This window comes from Hylobates moloch, unplaced genomic scaffold, assembly GCF_009828535.3.
Source record: "Hylobates moloch isolate HMO894 unplaced genomic scaffold, HMol_V3 SCAFFOLD_19, whole genome shotgun sequence".
Classification (NCBI taxonomy): Eukaryota; Metazoa; Chordata; class Mammalia; order Primates; family Hylobatidae; genus Hylobates; species Hylobates moloch.
The window spans coordinates 56,781,438-56,795,866 of NW_026652294.1; the positions used below are offsets into that span (position 1 = coordinate 56,781,438).

At 41.7% G+C, this 14,429-nt stretch overlaps 1 protein-coding gene across 2 annotated transcripts in view; it reads right to left on the reverse strand.

Annotated features, from left to right (window-relative positions):
- Window positions 1–14,429, reverse strand: part of MTAP (methylthioadenosine phosphorylase) — a 151,461-nt gene that overhangs the window by 112,844 nt on the left and 24,188 nt on the right. For both annotated transcript variants that reach the window (XM_058431603.1, XM_032138032.2), the window contains exon 5: window positions 2,928–3,030. In XM_058431603.1, the coding sequence (XP_058287586.1) occupies window positions 2,928–3,030 (103 nt within the window). The remainder of the gene's footprint in view (window positions 1–2,927; window positions 3,031–14,429) is intronic.

A 14,429-nucleotide genomic window follows, 5' to 3' on the forward strand; every position in this document is an offset into this window, starting at 1 on the left:
ATCCAGCTACTAGGCAGTTGGTGAGGCTAGTCTCACTCCTGCAGTGCCCTGCTCAGACCTTGCCCCAGGCTGTGAGCTACCCCATTGGGAAAGCAAGCATGGCCTTTGGACCTCACCCCTTCCCATCTGCCCATCCATCAGCAGCAGCTCCTGTACTCACTTGTATCTCCTGTGGCTCCCACTAGTCCCTTGGACTCTGCCTGAGAAAATCTGTGCCCAGCTGAAACCACTACCAATTTCATTTGAGAGCTTCCTTCGCCCTGCCATCACTCTCCAATTCTACTGGCTGCCTTTCCTGAGGGCCACTGTGAGATATAGTCAGGACTGGCTTCCCTGGACTCAAGCTGGAGACTGGGAGTACATCCAAAGCACTTCCTGTTGCTACTTCTACTTTCATATTTCACGTAACCCCCTAAATCCGTTTCATCTCTAGGTAAGGTTAAATTCTTCCTCCATGATCTGGATTTTTAGATTTCCCCAGTGGGGATGTGTATTCAGAGGTAGGTTCTCCCTGACTCACGCTTTGGGAACTCAGTTTTTTGCCTGTTTTGCAGAATTTGCAGTGGTGTGCCGCTTCTTTCAAAGGATCTTTGAATTCTTTTGGTTTTCCCGGTAAGTTCCTACAGTGGTTCTTGGAACAAAAGATCATAGTGTCTCTATATGCTATTCTGTCCATCCTTGTGGAAGCTGCATGTTAGCCCTATCTTTTCTTTTCTTTTTCTTTTGACATGGAGTCTCTGTCACCCAGGCTGGAGTGCAGTGGCACGATCTTGGCTCACTGCAACCTCTGCCTCCCGGGTTCAAGCGATTCTTCCGCCTCAGCCTCCCAAGTAGCTGGGACTACAGGCGCCTGCCACCATGTCTGGCTAATTTTTCGTATTTTTAGTAGAAACAGGGTTTCACCATGTTAGCCAGGATGTTCTTGATCTCCTGACCTCATGATCCGCCTGCCCTGGCCTCCCAAAGTGCTGGGATTACAGGCATGAGCCACCGTGGCAGCCAGCCCTGTCTCTTATCTGCCATCTTCCCCGTTTCCTGTTACCCGCTTTTTTTGTTAACTTTCCAAAAATATTTTATTTGCATATATATTTACATACTTACTTCTTTGTATATATACATACTTTAACATAAATGGTAGAATATGGTACAACCACTGAGTATCTTGCTTGCCACTTGACAATTCATCATGACAGTCCTATTCCATCAGTACATGAAAGATCATGTGGATGTTAAAAGTGAAAATTACCAAGTGGCAGCACTATTTACTTTTCATGTTTTTGGATAATAATTAAAAATTTCTTTCTGAATGCTTATTTTGCCATTTTCTTAAATTGCCTTTCCCAGTATTCTCTCAGTCTTTATGTAGGGTCCTTTAGCTGAATTAATTTGGCTTCAAGGGAGGCTAACTTGGATTACTGGAAATTATCACTGCAGACCCAAATTTACATGTGCTCTATACAGCTCCGTTGTGCTTCTCCCACCTACCTCTATTCCTAGTTCCCCAAGTCACTGTATTTTGCCTGAGAACTGACCTCAGATTCACACCAGCATGCATATTCTCTCCTTAGACTATTTCTTCTCAAGCTGCCCCCATTTTGAAGTGGACAAGAATTTTATCCATACTTCATTTCCTCCAGGATAGCAAATTTATTATGTGGACACATCTGTGCTTCAGAGGAAGACTAGCAGCATTCTGATACACTCTGTGGATAACTATCTAGAAACATGCTATACATATACAAACTTCGCCTGCCACTTTTTTTTTTTAAACAAGTAAAAAACGTACTTTCCTAGAAGTCAGAGAAAATCAATGTGCAGTGGTATCTCTGAAATGGCTTCCCTCAGTACTCGGTTTTAGATTCCAAATTGTTGTTTGAGACTAGAAATATTTCTCCCATCCCTGTGTCCTCAGTTTAGGTGCCCTTGCTGTTAACTATAAGGAAATGCGTTTTCTGCGATTATGTAGGATAAAACATAAATGCTAAAAGAAATCATCTACTCTCTATATGCAGGTGTTAACATGATCTGAATGACTAACATGTTTAGGTATTTCTATTTTCTAAGTTAACTTATAAGGGAGATTTTACGAAGCAGTTAATCTCTAACAATATTTCTGATCTTTTGAGTTGCACCTGACTTTCAAACCTGGGTTATAAGAGAAGTAGCACATGTGGACCAAGCCATAGCCTCCTTAGTCATGGTAGCCATTTTTGTTCTTAGGGAACTAGAACTGTGATTCCACACCTTATACCATCACCGGCCCTTGTGGGGCTGTCCCCATAGTTCTGTGATTTGGCTATAATGGTAGACAGAAGGCTGGGTAGTAATTAACTCAGGTCAAAGGCAACAGCTGCCAATCTGACCATTTTTAGAAGATCGATAATAGTAATTTAATTCATAAAAGCAGTTACCAGCCATTGGATGTTCCATAACTGACAGGCATGGTTCAGAGACTTCATTAAGTATTAACTCTCTTATCCCTCACACAGTCTTATAAGGTACATGCTATAATTATCTTCATTTTAGAAGTAAGATAACTGAAACCCACAGATGTCAAATAATTTGTCCTCTTGGACACAGCTACTTTGTTGAAGAGCAGAGATTTGATCCTAAGTAACCTGGCTCCAGACTGCATACTCTTGAGTAATGTGATATTCTATGTTAAATCATTTTATCTAGATAGCAAAATCAAAACTTATTAAAAAGGTAGGTTGCAACTTTGAGTGGTTCAGCTTAAAATGACTGAGAGTAACAGAGGAATAGGAAATTATTAGCAACAGGAAATAACTCTTCATAAAACTTTGCATAATATAAAGCAAACTTGAGTGAGGGTATGGGGCCACTTGCTCTGCCAATTAACCAAATGCCAGATGCCACCCCAAGCCCATATGATTTATTCTAGTACACCTTCCAGAAAGACCACACACCTCTCTCGTTTTGGGGCAAAACGGCTCAGCCATTGGAATATGGCACACTCCTCTGGCACAAGAATGACTTCCATCATAGAAGGACTGAGGTCTCATAGTGGTCCTACAAAATAAAGCAAAAAAGGTTTTTGTTTGTTTTATTTTAAGGCCATCTTTCCATCCTCCGAGGGCTGGTGAGTCAACTTTATCTAGGTCAATATTTTGGTCTTCACTCCAGACTCAATTCCTCTGGATAAGCTAAAGACAATTGTTTATAAAAGTTTCAGGGTGGTATTCAGCTTTTTTGGCTCTGGGCTGGCAGCAACACACCGCACAGCAAGAATTAAAGCGTCTGTGGTCTGGCAGCCGTGACGGGGTAACCACTTTGGATTGCAGGTGCAACTCAACTGTGGGCTCAGAAAGGCCAGGTAAAACACTTAAGAAGTCAATACGAAAATGTTTCATCATCACAGATGTGGAAAATCATATACTTAACACCATATACACATCACCCAGACTCAACAATTTCTTAAATTTTGTCCAACTTGCTTCCTCTATTAGCTTTTTCACAGACACAAATCCCAGGCTTTGACTCAGAGCAGATGCAAATTTCCCCAATGTCTTAAAAAAATTTGTTTTTAAACAGTTGCTTTGTTAGTTTCAGGGTCCAAACAAGGTACTTACCTTGTATTTAATTCCCATGTCTCTAAGAGTAATTCCTGCCTGTAACCCCAACTATATTTTTTCATGCCAGTGACCCACTGAAATAAAGAGCCACTTGTCTTGCTCCATATTTAGGAATCTTTGTTTGCTGCCTCATTTAGATAGTTCTTTTTCCCAGCCGTAATTAATTCTAAAGTGTCTTAGTTCAAGTCTTCTGACAAAACAGTTTTGAATCCATAAGAGAGGCTAAAATTAATCTAGCAACAAGTCACCTGGAAATTTCTTGTCAGAAGTTTTCAGAACAAGCCACTTTCTCTGTGCATTCAATTATTCTAAATTTGAACTGATGAGTAATACAGGGAGGAGGGGACAGGATGGGACAGATGGGTCAAGGGAAGCCAACAGGGGCAGGTAGATAACATGACGTCCTCTTCCAGGGGTGGGAGGCAGCACTGAGAAATGGTTTCACTGGTTCCGTTTACACAGCTGGCAAGTCTACTGGCCAAAATTAACCTGTTACTTCTAGTCCATCACACACTAAACAGTGGCATTAGCTGGCACCAAGGCCACCTCACTCAGAAATAAGGCCTCAGTGCTCTGGAGGAATGAAAACCCCATCAGAGCTCCTCCCAACCCACTGTCATATGCGCTTTAGGGGAAATGCTAAGTTAACCCCAAAGCAATTCCAGATGGAGTTGAAGAACAGGTCAAATGACTGTTTCAGCCTGTATAAACAGAGGCTTTTCTCTTTTTGAAAGATTAACCAATAAAACAGTGCCACGTACTCAACTTCAGCTCTGGCTTTGTTTCAGCCTTTGATGAGTCAAGCATTAGCAACGTCCCACTTATAACTATGATATGAAAACAGGGCCACAAAAGCCTCCAGTGGCTATACTCCAACTGACTTCCACACCATAACACCCGCATCTCATCTACCTCTGCCCATCTCCTGTCTATCCCCACCCATTTGCCTTGGAACCCCCACCTTTGTTTTGAACTTTTTAACCTTAAGAATAACATGTATTTATGTTAAGCTTCACGCAGTGTTAATATGCACCTGATAATTATTAACTACAGTCTTAATTTCCTCTCATGCATTTTTCTTTCTCAACAAAGCTGCCTAACTACTAGCTATGTGGACTTAAACCAAATTGCCATATCTTTTTGATTCTTCATTTTCCAATCATAAAACATAGTATTCATCCACCTATTTACAAGGATGTTAGGAAGATTAAGTCAACTAAGATGTCCAGATAACCCATAGCAGCTCACAAGTGTGGGTCTGGGCTAGAGACAGAATTGGAGTCAGCACCAGATGGGGCCTCACAACACTCAACCTTGTAAGATGCAAGCAAAGAGGGTAGCCCTGGGGAAGAAGCAAGGCCTTAAAACCATTTTTGGGCCATACTATCAAGATACTAGAAGGGAAGGTGCAGATGAGAAACACCTCTTATAGTTTGCCTAGCTATTTGTAGTTTTCTGCGTCATCAGGTTAACTGTCAATACATTCAGTATTGAAACATTTAATGATCTAAACTTAAATTCCTATAAACAGCAACACACCTGCACAGCATAACAGGATGTGTCATTGTTAATGCTGAATGAAATTCTGACCCAGAGCAATGGGGTTTACAATCACAGCTGAGGGCAGTGGATGATGCCCCCAAAAGAAATTCTAGAATGAAATGTGTGTAATTTTAATAGCACCAGTCCTCCTTCTGAAGGTCTCTATCAAATAACTCAGAAGTTTTATAACTTAGCAAGAAGCCTGGAATAAACCTGCCGATCACACCCCACAAAATGGGGACTGTTGCCCAATTAAGCCTCCCTGTTCACTTCCAAGTTCTAGCCAAAACAGCTCTTCTATATTAAGAATCATATTTCTCCCTCATGCTGAATTTTCTGAGTGACATGGAGAAAACACAGGAAATATAGTTTTGTCCCTGGATTTCAATGAATTTTTGTGTGGTCTTGGGCAAATTACTCAGCTTCTTCAAGTTGTTTCTTCATGAGGTATTAGCAACATCCCTACTGCTATGGTCTGAAGTTTTGCATCCTCTCAAAATTCCTATGCTGAAATCCAAACTCACAAGATGTGATGGTATTAGGAGATGGAGCCTTTTGGAGGTGATTAGGCAGATCTCTCATGATTGGGATCAGACCCCTTATAAAACAGACCCCAGACAGCTAGGTCGCCCTTCTACCACCATGTAAGGACACAATGAGAAGGTGCTATCTGTGAGAAAGTGGGTCCTCACCAGACACCAAATCTGCAGGCAGCTTTTCTTGGACTTCCCAGCCTCCAGGACTGTGAGAAATTTCTGTTGCTTAGAAGCTACCCAGTCTATGGTATTCCATTATATCAACCTGAACAGACTAAGACACACATATACACCCTTGCTTAAATATAAAAACAAGGCTGCAAAAACCTCCAGTGGCTACTTCCCAATAAACCATGATGCAATAACATCTCCATTTTAGATTTCAAATAATGATGTCCACATGCTAACCCTTAGAACCTATGAATATATTACTTTAGATGGCAAAGGGGAACTAAGAGAGCAAATGGAATTAAGGTTGCTAACAAGCTGACTTTAAAATAGAAAGGTTATTCTGGACTAACTAGGTGTGCGGCATGTCTTCACACATGAGTCCTCACATGTGGAAGACGGAGGCAGAAGAGTCAATGTCAGCATGATAAGAGGTGAGGACTCCACTGCCACTGCTGGCTCTGAAGATGGATGAGGGCCATAAGCCAAAGAATGTGAGTGACAAAAGGCAGGGAAAGGGATTCTACCCTAAGCCTCCAGAAAGGAATGCAGCCGTGCTGACAATTTTTCTAGTTTCAGTGAGACCCACGATACACTCCTAACTTACGGAACTAAAAGATAAGGTCTGCTTCTTACTCTTGCTTTAACCAGTAAAGCCCTCTAGCTAGGCAAGGGGACTAATTTTTATCTCCCCATTAGCTTGGGATCCGACTGGAAAACACGGATTTCAGGGACTGACTTATCTACTGGCTTTACCACTCACTAGCTGTGTGCCTCTGGGAAAGTCACTCTGTCTCTCTGCACCTCAGTTATATCAGTTTCCTTAAACGGGAGTAATCCCACTTACCTTAAAACGTCCCCGTGAAAACTGAATGAGACAACATGAAGCAAGTGCTTGGCACTTGTCACTATCATTTATGGAAAATATGCTTCTAAACATTTCTTCTGCCAATCCCAAAGTATGACATATTGATGGGCCTCAAATCGAGGGTATCCAACAAAATTGCTTAAGGTTGTCAAGCAGGAATATGTGATAAGAAAAGCTAGTAGACAAATAAAAAAAAAACTGCCTATGGAAAAGTAAAGGAGACAAAATGATGTGTGCTGGCAAGAAAAATGAGTTCAAGAGACTGAAAGAGAGAACACTGGCACTTTCAAAGAGAGGGAGAAAAGCCTAGAAATAGACTGACTGGTAGGTTGTTTCTTGAAACAAGACTCTTACATTGGCTTGAAGATAGCCATTAGTTAATACGTTTCCTTTGAGGAAATGTGGTGTTGCAAACAAGCTGAGGGCAAACACCCATCCCCCGGCAGAAGCAAACACAATCATCGACCTCTGAGGACGTTTCAGAATATGGTCTGTATCCACAACAAGCCCCAGCATGCAGAATCGTGAGTCAATTAATTTACTGGCAGAGCAGAATAACGGCTGCTCATAAGGAGGATGGTTTAGCAGAAGTGAATCTACCCATCATTTAAAATATATCCCAAGAATCAAACAGCAGTGTGAATAGGCAGTTACGAGAAAAAATTCTGACAGAAACATCAGACTAAGAAGTGGAACAATTCTGTCTTAATAACCAGAAGGGAGTGAGGTTCACACATGTAATCCCAGAACTTTAGGAGGCCAAGGTGGGTGGAACCCTTGAGTTTAGATGTTCAAGACCAGCCCAGGCAACACAGTGAAACCCTGTCTCTATAAAAACATACAAAAAATTAGCTGGGTGTGGTGTCACACACTTGTAGTCCCAGCTACTTGGGGGGCTGAGGTGGCAAGATCACCTGAGCCTGGGAGGTCAAGGCTGCAGTGAGCTGTGACGCCACTGTACTCCAGCTTGGGCGAACAGAGCGAGATCTTGTCTCAAAAAAGGAGAAGTGAAAACTTATGAATTTGGACCAATATTACTAAGATCCTCCCACTGTTGTGATATCAAGAGTGCCCCTGAGAGCTTATGGTGGCATAAAAAAGGAGCAAAACCAATGGATGTTTATATCCCAGTCAAGCAAGGCTGCTCAATAAACAGGTACCATAGTTTTCCCTTATTTTCTATTATATTTCATGAGATCATGCTAAACAGTAGCACAAAAATAAAAATCCTCGCTCTACACAGGTGGTGACAACAATCTCTTTGGGCCTCAGTTTTCTCACCTTTTGTAAAAGGGAAGGATAAGGTAGATAGAAGATGTCTTCTAGAGCTGTGATAATAAGCAGTGTCAGAAACATAGTAAGGGCCTAAGTTTCCTCAACTATAAACTGGAATAATGACTGCTGTATGCCATACGTGGGATGAACTGATTGTGACACCTAACAGGAACTCAAAAATTGGTAGTGTAGGATTTTCAATAAAAGGATGTATGATGGGAAGTTAATAACACAACTAGGTTATGGAACAGAACGTAAGAATGAACCTCATCCAGGGGAATAGTGGACACCAAGGACAGCTACAGACAAAAGGATGACAAAGAATGGGGACGCAAGTAACTGGGGAAAGGGAAGGTGAAGGAAGGTGATGAGTTTATGCTTAAGTTTCTGTCTTCTCTATAAAGGTGGAGGTGACATTCTCAGCTAAAGAGTGAGGGAAATGAGTAAGAAGCGGTAAGAACAGTAAGGGTTAAAAATAGCTGTTGACAGGAATGAAAGAAAGAGCTAAACAAAGGCTTCTTCTGTAACTCTTTACCATAAAACGCTTTCTAGTCATCAAGAGGCAGAAAGAGAATGATCAAATACTTGACATCAGAGCATACTCCCAACCTCAGGGCCCAGAGCTTTATGCTATGACATAAAGTTCTAGGGGAAGCCCAAGGCAGGGCTGGTCTCTGGGAGAAGGAAACAGACTGACATAACTGATCCCTCAGCACTGTGTTTACAGCGGGACTTTCCTGATGAGTAAGAATGCGTGACAAAAGCAAAGTCGAACCTCTCCCAGTTCTAAGAAAATAAGTTGAAGAAATAATCTGAAGAGGGGAGGATACCAGAATTTTTAGGAATCAATTCAACACCGTCATTTAGCAGATGAGGACACTAAGTGACAAAGGAATTTCATGGCACAGCCAGGAAAGAATTCTGGATGTCCTCACTTCTAAGCTGGGATTCTTTCACTGCATTCTTTGAGAAGGCAGAACCCAAACACAGGCCTTAGGCACAATAGGCAAATATGTTATTAGCCACATTTTACAGAAACTGCTTAGCACCGGGAATCACACTCTGCTTCCTTTAATATTCATTTTTGGTCATATTTTTCTCATTGTAAAAAAAAAAAAAATCAGTATCTGCAAAACATTCCTGATAAAGAAGACTATTAAAAAAGAAATCTCATCCTTCTCCTTACTGATATGTTTGCAAGTTTCACCTTGAGATATTTCTGACAGTGATAGCAGTTGAGCAAGTCCTACTCATCTGATCCATTTTTAAAAAATATGTAGCTGGGTGCAGTGGCTCATGCCTATAATCCCAGCATTTTGGGGAGGCCAAAGCAGGAAGATTGCTTGAGGCCAGGAGTTTGAAACCAGCCTGGGCAACATAGTGAGACCCCATCTCCTTAAAAAAAAAAAAAATTACCAAGCACAGTGGCAAATTCCTGTAATCCTAGCTACTAGAGGGGCTGAGGTGTGTGGATTGCTTAAGCCCAGGAGGTAGAGGCTGCAGTGAGCTGTGATCAGGCCACTGCACTCTACCCCGGGCAAGAGAGAAAGAGCCTATCTAAAAAAACAACAAAAAAATACAATGTGGGCATCTTTTCAAATAGTTTATAGATCTAGTTGCTTTTCTTAGATTTGCATAATATATATGGTGTACTGATTTCCTACAATCATCAGGATTAATGGTAAAGAGAAAGAAGAGCAAGTGTAGAAATTGCTGGAATCCCCTGTCCATGTATCTTTAATGGCATGGACAGTTAGTAGTTACGGGTGAAAGAAAGACCATATAATCAGTTCTCCCATACATACAAATGAATGTGTAAAGGTATCTAACAAGAACTGGGCTAGAAAATGGAGGGCCCATGTACCACAAGCACAAGACAACAAAATGCCTCATGACTTGAATAAAGCAGCTGGCAGGGAAACAGTCTTGCTTTGCTCCAATGGCAAAAATCTCATTAAAAACCAATCCTGTGCACCACTTTATAATGCATCATCGAAGTCGAGCTTTAGAAGTCCGGTGGGTGTGGGAGGCATGAAAGAGTCATGCCTTTCTTCTCCATGGCTGATGAATAAAAATTAAGCAAAGGCCCAGTGATGCATAGTCATGCTTCTACATTTCTCTAAGTCTCATTTACTTTGACTCTTTTATGAGGTCTTTTTTCCCCTATTAATAGAACATCTTGCTTCAGTTTCCCCTAAGTGACTCAGTGAGAGCCAGGTGTGCATACATACAAGGGTGTGTACCACAGGAGAGCAGTTCCAAAATTGTGAATCTGAGAGTACATATCTTATGAGAGCCTTTTAATGTATAAATAGCCTGATGACTTTCTTTTAGGACAGACCAAAGGTCAAATACTTTCCCCAGTTCAGACTGTTTAATCGCTGCAAAGAAGTGGAACAAATCCCACTCCTAACCATCTTTTACTCTCAGTGGCCAAATGACTTGTGGCTCTAACAATGGGGACCTTGTACAAGTTAAAAGAAATGGATTAATCAAACACAATCCAGTAGGAGGCATAGGCACTGAAGAAACCTACTGCAGACAAGCCTCCTAGACAAAGTTCTTGGTATAGATTCTGATTTTCCTATTTTTAATTTTTGGTTTGGGAAGAACACTGCACACAGAGCCCAGGGCCTATGGCAAGGAAGCATCAGGAAACTTGTCCCTGTGCAACAAAAATGGGAAAATGAAAAATATAACACATTCTTTTGGAATTTAAGTTCTAGACCACGATATATGTTGCTTTCTATGGATGCTCTACTCACAAATGAAAGATGATTATTTTCACTTTAATTGCTATGGAATTTACTTGAATGAGAAAGACACGAAGACTGACCGCACACACCCAAACATACTTGAACCTACTGCACTCTCTACCTCTTTTTCCAGAGCAGTCACACCCAGGGCTCCCCTTTTCTTATGCCCAGGCTTTTTAACTTCATCAGCTGTAATGTAGCATGAGAGAGAGAAGAAGAAAAAGATTTTCAGAAAAGAATGACATTTTTCTTAAAAGAGCTGCCAGCACTGTCAGAGTCCTTCAAGAGTATATTTCATTATTAGAGCAGAAATCTAATGTTTCTAAAAACAACCCTAAAAATCAGCCACGTCTTTCTTGAATCTGAGGTTGGTCCCCCCGCCCTGCTCATGCTGGCACTGGAGGAAAAGAAAGTGATGTGCTTTAGGTTGGCCATCTATAAAATAAGAATAGCCGTATTATTAAACAATCTCGCTAGCCTTTGAAGAACACTTTAGGATGAGGATTTTTTTTTTTTTTTCTTCTGAGACAACGTGCTGACAAAGTTATGGCAATAGGCCAATGTGTGTGGTTCTAGATAAGTCCCTGAAGAGAATACACGGGCAGTGCAGGGAAAAGGAGCCTGGGCCAGGCACAGTGACTCACACTTCAGTGAGCCCCCAGCCTGGGCAACAGAGTGGGACTGTCTCAAAAAAAAAAAAAAAAAAAAAAAAGAATGAGAGACAGAGATGGTGCAATTCAGCCCTCCGTTTGGAAGAAAGAACCAACACGCAGTGGGTAAAGTGATTTGCACAGGGCCAAACAGAGTCAAGATGAAACCTCCTGATTCAATGCTCCTGCCCCAGCTGCCCTGGAATTCTATAATCTAAGGGGTGGCTTTACAGGATGTTACAACTCTGTTAAGCAAGTAGAGGCTGTGGATATGACTCTGGGAAACCCCAGGCTAAAAATGGCACAGCCTATTTATATCTGATGCCACCAGCAAGTGGAGGTAAGAGGTGCCTGTCTCAACACAGCAAGATTCACTTTACTAAGAAATGTGCTACAGTAAAACACATAGAAGGCATTACCCACAAGGCAAAAAGTTCTGATTTTCTTCTGCTATGAGATGTTCAAACACATAATGAATCATATACATGCTCAAGCCTGGTTAATTGGAACCCACTCAGCTCAATCAAAGGCAGCAGCACTTAAAAGATGCATCCAACAGCAATATGATGTTAGCCACCTACGTAATTTTAAAATTTCTAGTGGTCATTGAAAAAGTAAAAGAGAAACAGGTAAAATTAACTTTAAAATCTTGTCTAACCTAATATATTCAAAACGTTATCACTGCAAATAAGTAATCAATGTAAAAACTGAGATTTCATGCTAAATTATATTCTCTTAGGGATACTTCTTTTTTTTTGAGATGGAGTTTCACTCTTGTTGCCTAAGGGGGAGTGCAATGGAGCAATCTCGGCTCACTGTAACCTCTGCCTCCTGGGTTCAAGCAATTCTCCTGCGTCAGCCTTCTGAGTAGCTGGCATTACAGGTGCTCACCATACCTAGCTACTTTTTTTTGTATTTTTAGTAAAGACAGGGTTTCACCATGTTGACCAGGCTGGTCTCGAACTCCTGACCTCAGGTGATCTGCCTGCCTCAGCCTCCCAAAATGTTGGGATTACAGGCGTGAGCCACCGCACCCCGCCAGGGATCCTTCTTTTAACAGATTCTTTCCTCCTGTTGTTGTAAAGTAGTGTCAACTAGTGGACCCTCCAGTCAGTATGCTCACACTCTCAACAATGGCACTCAGTTATTGAGAAGGTTAACACATGCAAGATCCCACACAAGGCACTTGTTAGAGACTTTGAACTTCCAAGGAAACATTAAGAAGGCAGGTTATCCATATGTCTCATAAACAGAAAAACAGTAGAAGATCTTAAGGTTACCTGGCTAAGATAGAATGAAACCAGATCTGATGGCAATACCTGTTCTCTTTCTAGTCTCTATCTTCTGACCCAACTGCTTTCTTGAAAGAGCCAGTATGTGAAACATCTACATTTAAGACAGGTGAGTAAAAGATCTGGGAAATGCAACAGCATGTAGTTATACCGTTTAAGTAACAAATTAACCCAAGGCTCAGTGCCCAATTCAGACTTTACAGTATCATCTGTAATACTTTATAAATCTGGATCATCCTGAATATGTAGTTTTGTATTCCGCTCCATTTAGCAATCACATTATAATCATTTTCTTAAACTATTACCTCCAAACACATGGATGTTGACAGCCATTGAGATTTTGATCAAGATGTCTCCAAAACACAAACTCCAGCCTATCCCTCTATTCAAATGACTATGTTCAAGCCCTCAAAAAATACTGACAGAGCAAAGATGGGCCAGGAACTGTTGTGGGTGTTGGTGATATGGTGCAAACAGGGCAGACAATGCTTTTGATCTCACATGGCTTATATTCTAGAGGGAAACAGGTCATAAATATATAATGTCAGGTATAAATACATGATAAGGACATAACTCAGGGTGAGAAACATGTAACCATTTTAGTCTAACCCCATTATTTATTAGGTTGAACCACATGAAACTGCTGATATTCAACCATTTCTGACCTACAGAATGGGCAATTTCAAAAGAGTTTCATTCCATTAGGAAACAACCAAGAATGCTTCTGATGGACTGGAAATTATAATGATTCCCTGAAAGGCAGCAGCCACAGTGGCCTGGACTGGACAACCCTCTCTCCCATGGCAGAAGCTCTAGGAGAGGGCTGTGAGTGCAGTAAGCTCAGAGATAACTGATGGGAGGAGCAGCAGGGACTGAGGTGGTAGGCAGGGTGATTGGATGGGGGACTGTGGAAGGATCCCCAAATGATTTAACTCTGCGCTACTCCCCACTCTCCATCCAGCCCAGGAGGCTCCTGTCTTCACCCAGAGCATTCTGAGAGGCAATTATTTCTACCAGGAATAGGGGAGGGGGTGGCCCTAGTACAGCGGCCCCTAACCTTTTTGGCACCAGGGACTGATTTCATGGAAGACAATTTTTCCACAGAGAGGGTCGTGGGGGATGGTTTCAGGATGAAACTCTTCCATCTCAGATCATCAGGCATTAGTTAGATTTTCATAAGGAGTGCACAACCTAGATCCCTTGCATGTGCAGTTCACAATGGTGTTCCTGCTCCTACGAGACTCTAATGCTGCTGCTGATCTGACAGGATGGGGAACTCAGGCGGTAATGCTCGCTCTCGCCCCACGGCTCACCTTCTTCTGTGCACCCTGGTTCCTAACAAGCCACAGGGGGGGTGGGGGATACCTGACCTAGAGACCACCACTTTCCCTTGTGATTTCAACTACTTCTAAATGCAGAAAAGGTCCCAAAACTTGGCAGTCTATTATTGTTGTTTTTTGGGGGGGTAAAGGAACAATATATATTACTTGTGCAGTTAAATAATAATAATAATAATAATAAACAAAACCCTAGCACCTCTGGCACCTGATCGATCGCATTATGAAGAGACAACTGGACATCACATGCCTCCTGACAGGATGCAGAAGGAAGGATCCTTGCCAAGAATTCAAACCTGGTTCGATCAGGCCACCAGAACTAAATCCAGTTTATAGCAAACACAGGGGCCAGGAGAAGACACTAAATGACACTTGATACAATTAGTAACATCCAGAATGTGGATGGGCAGTA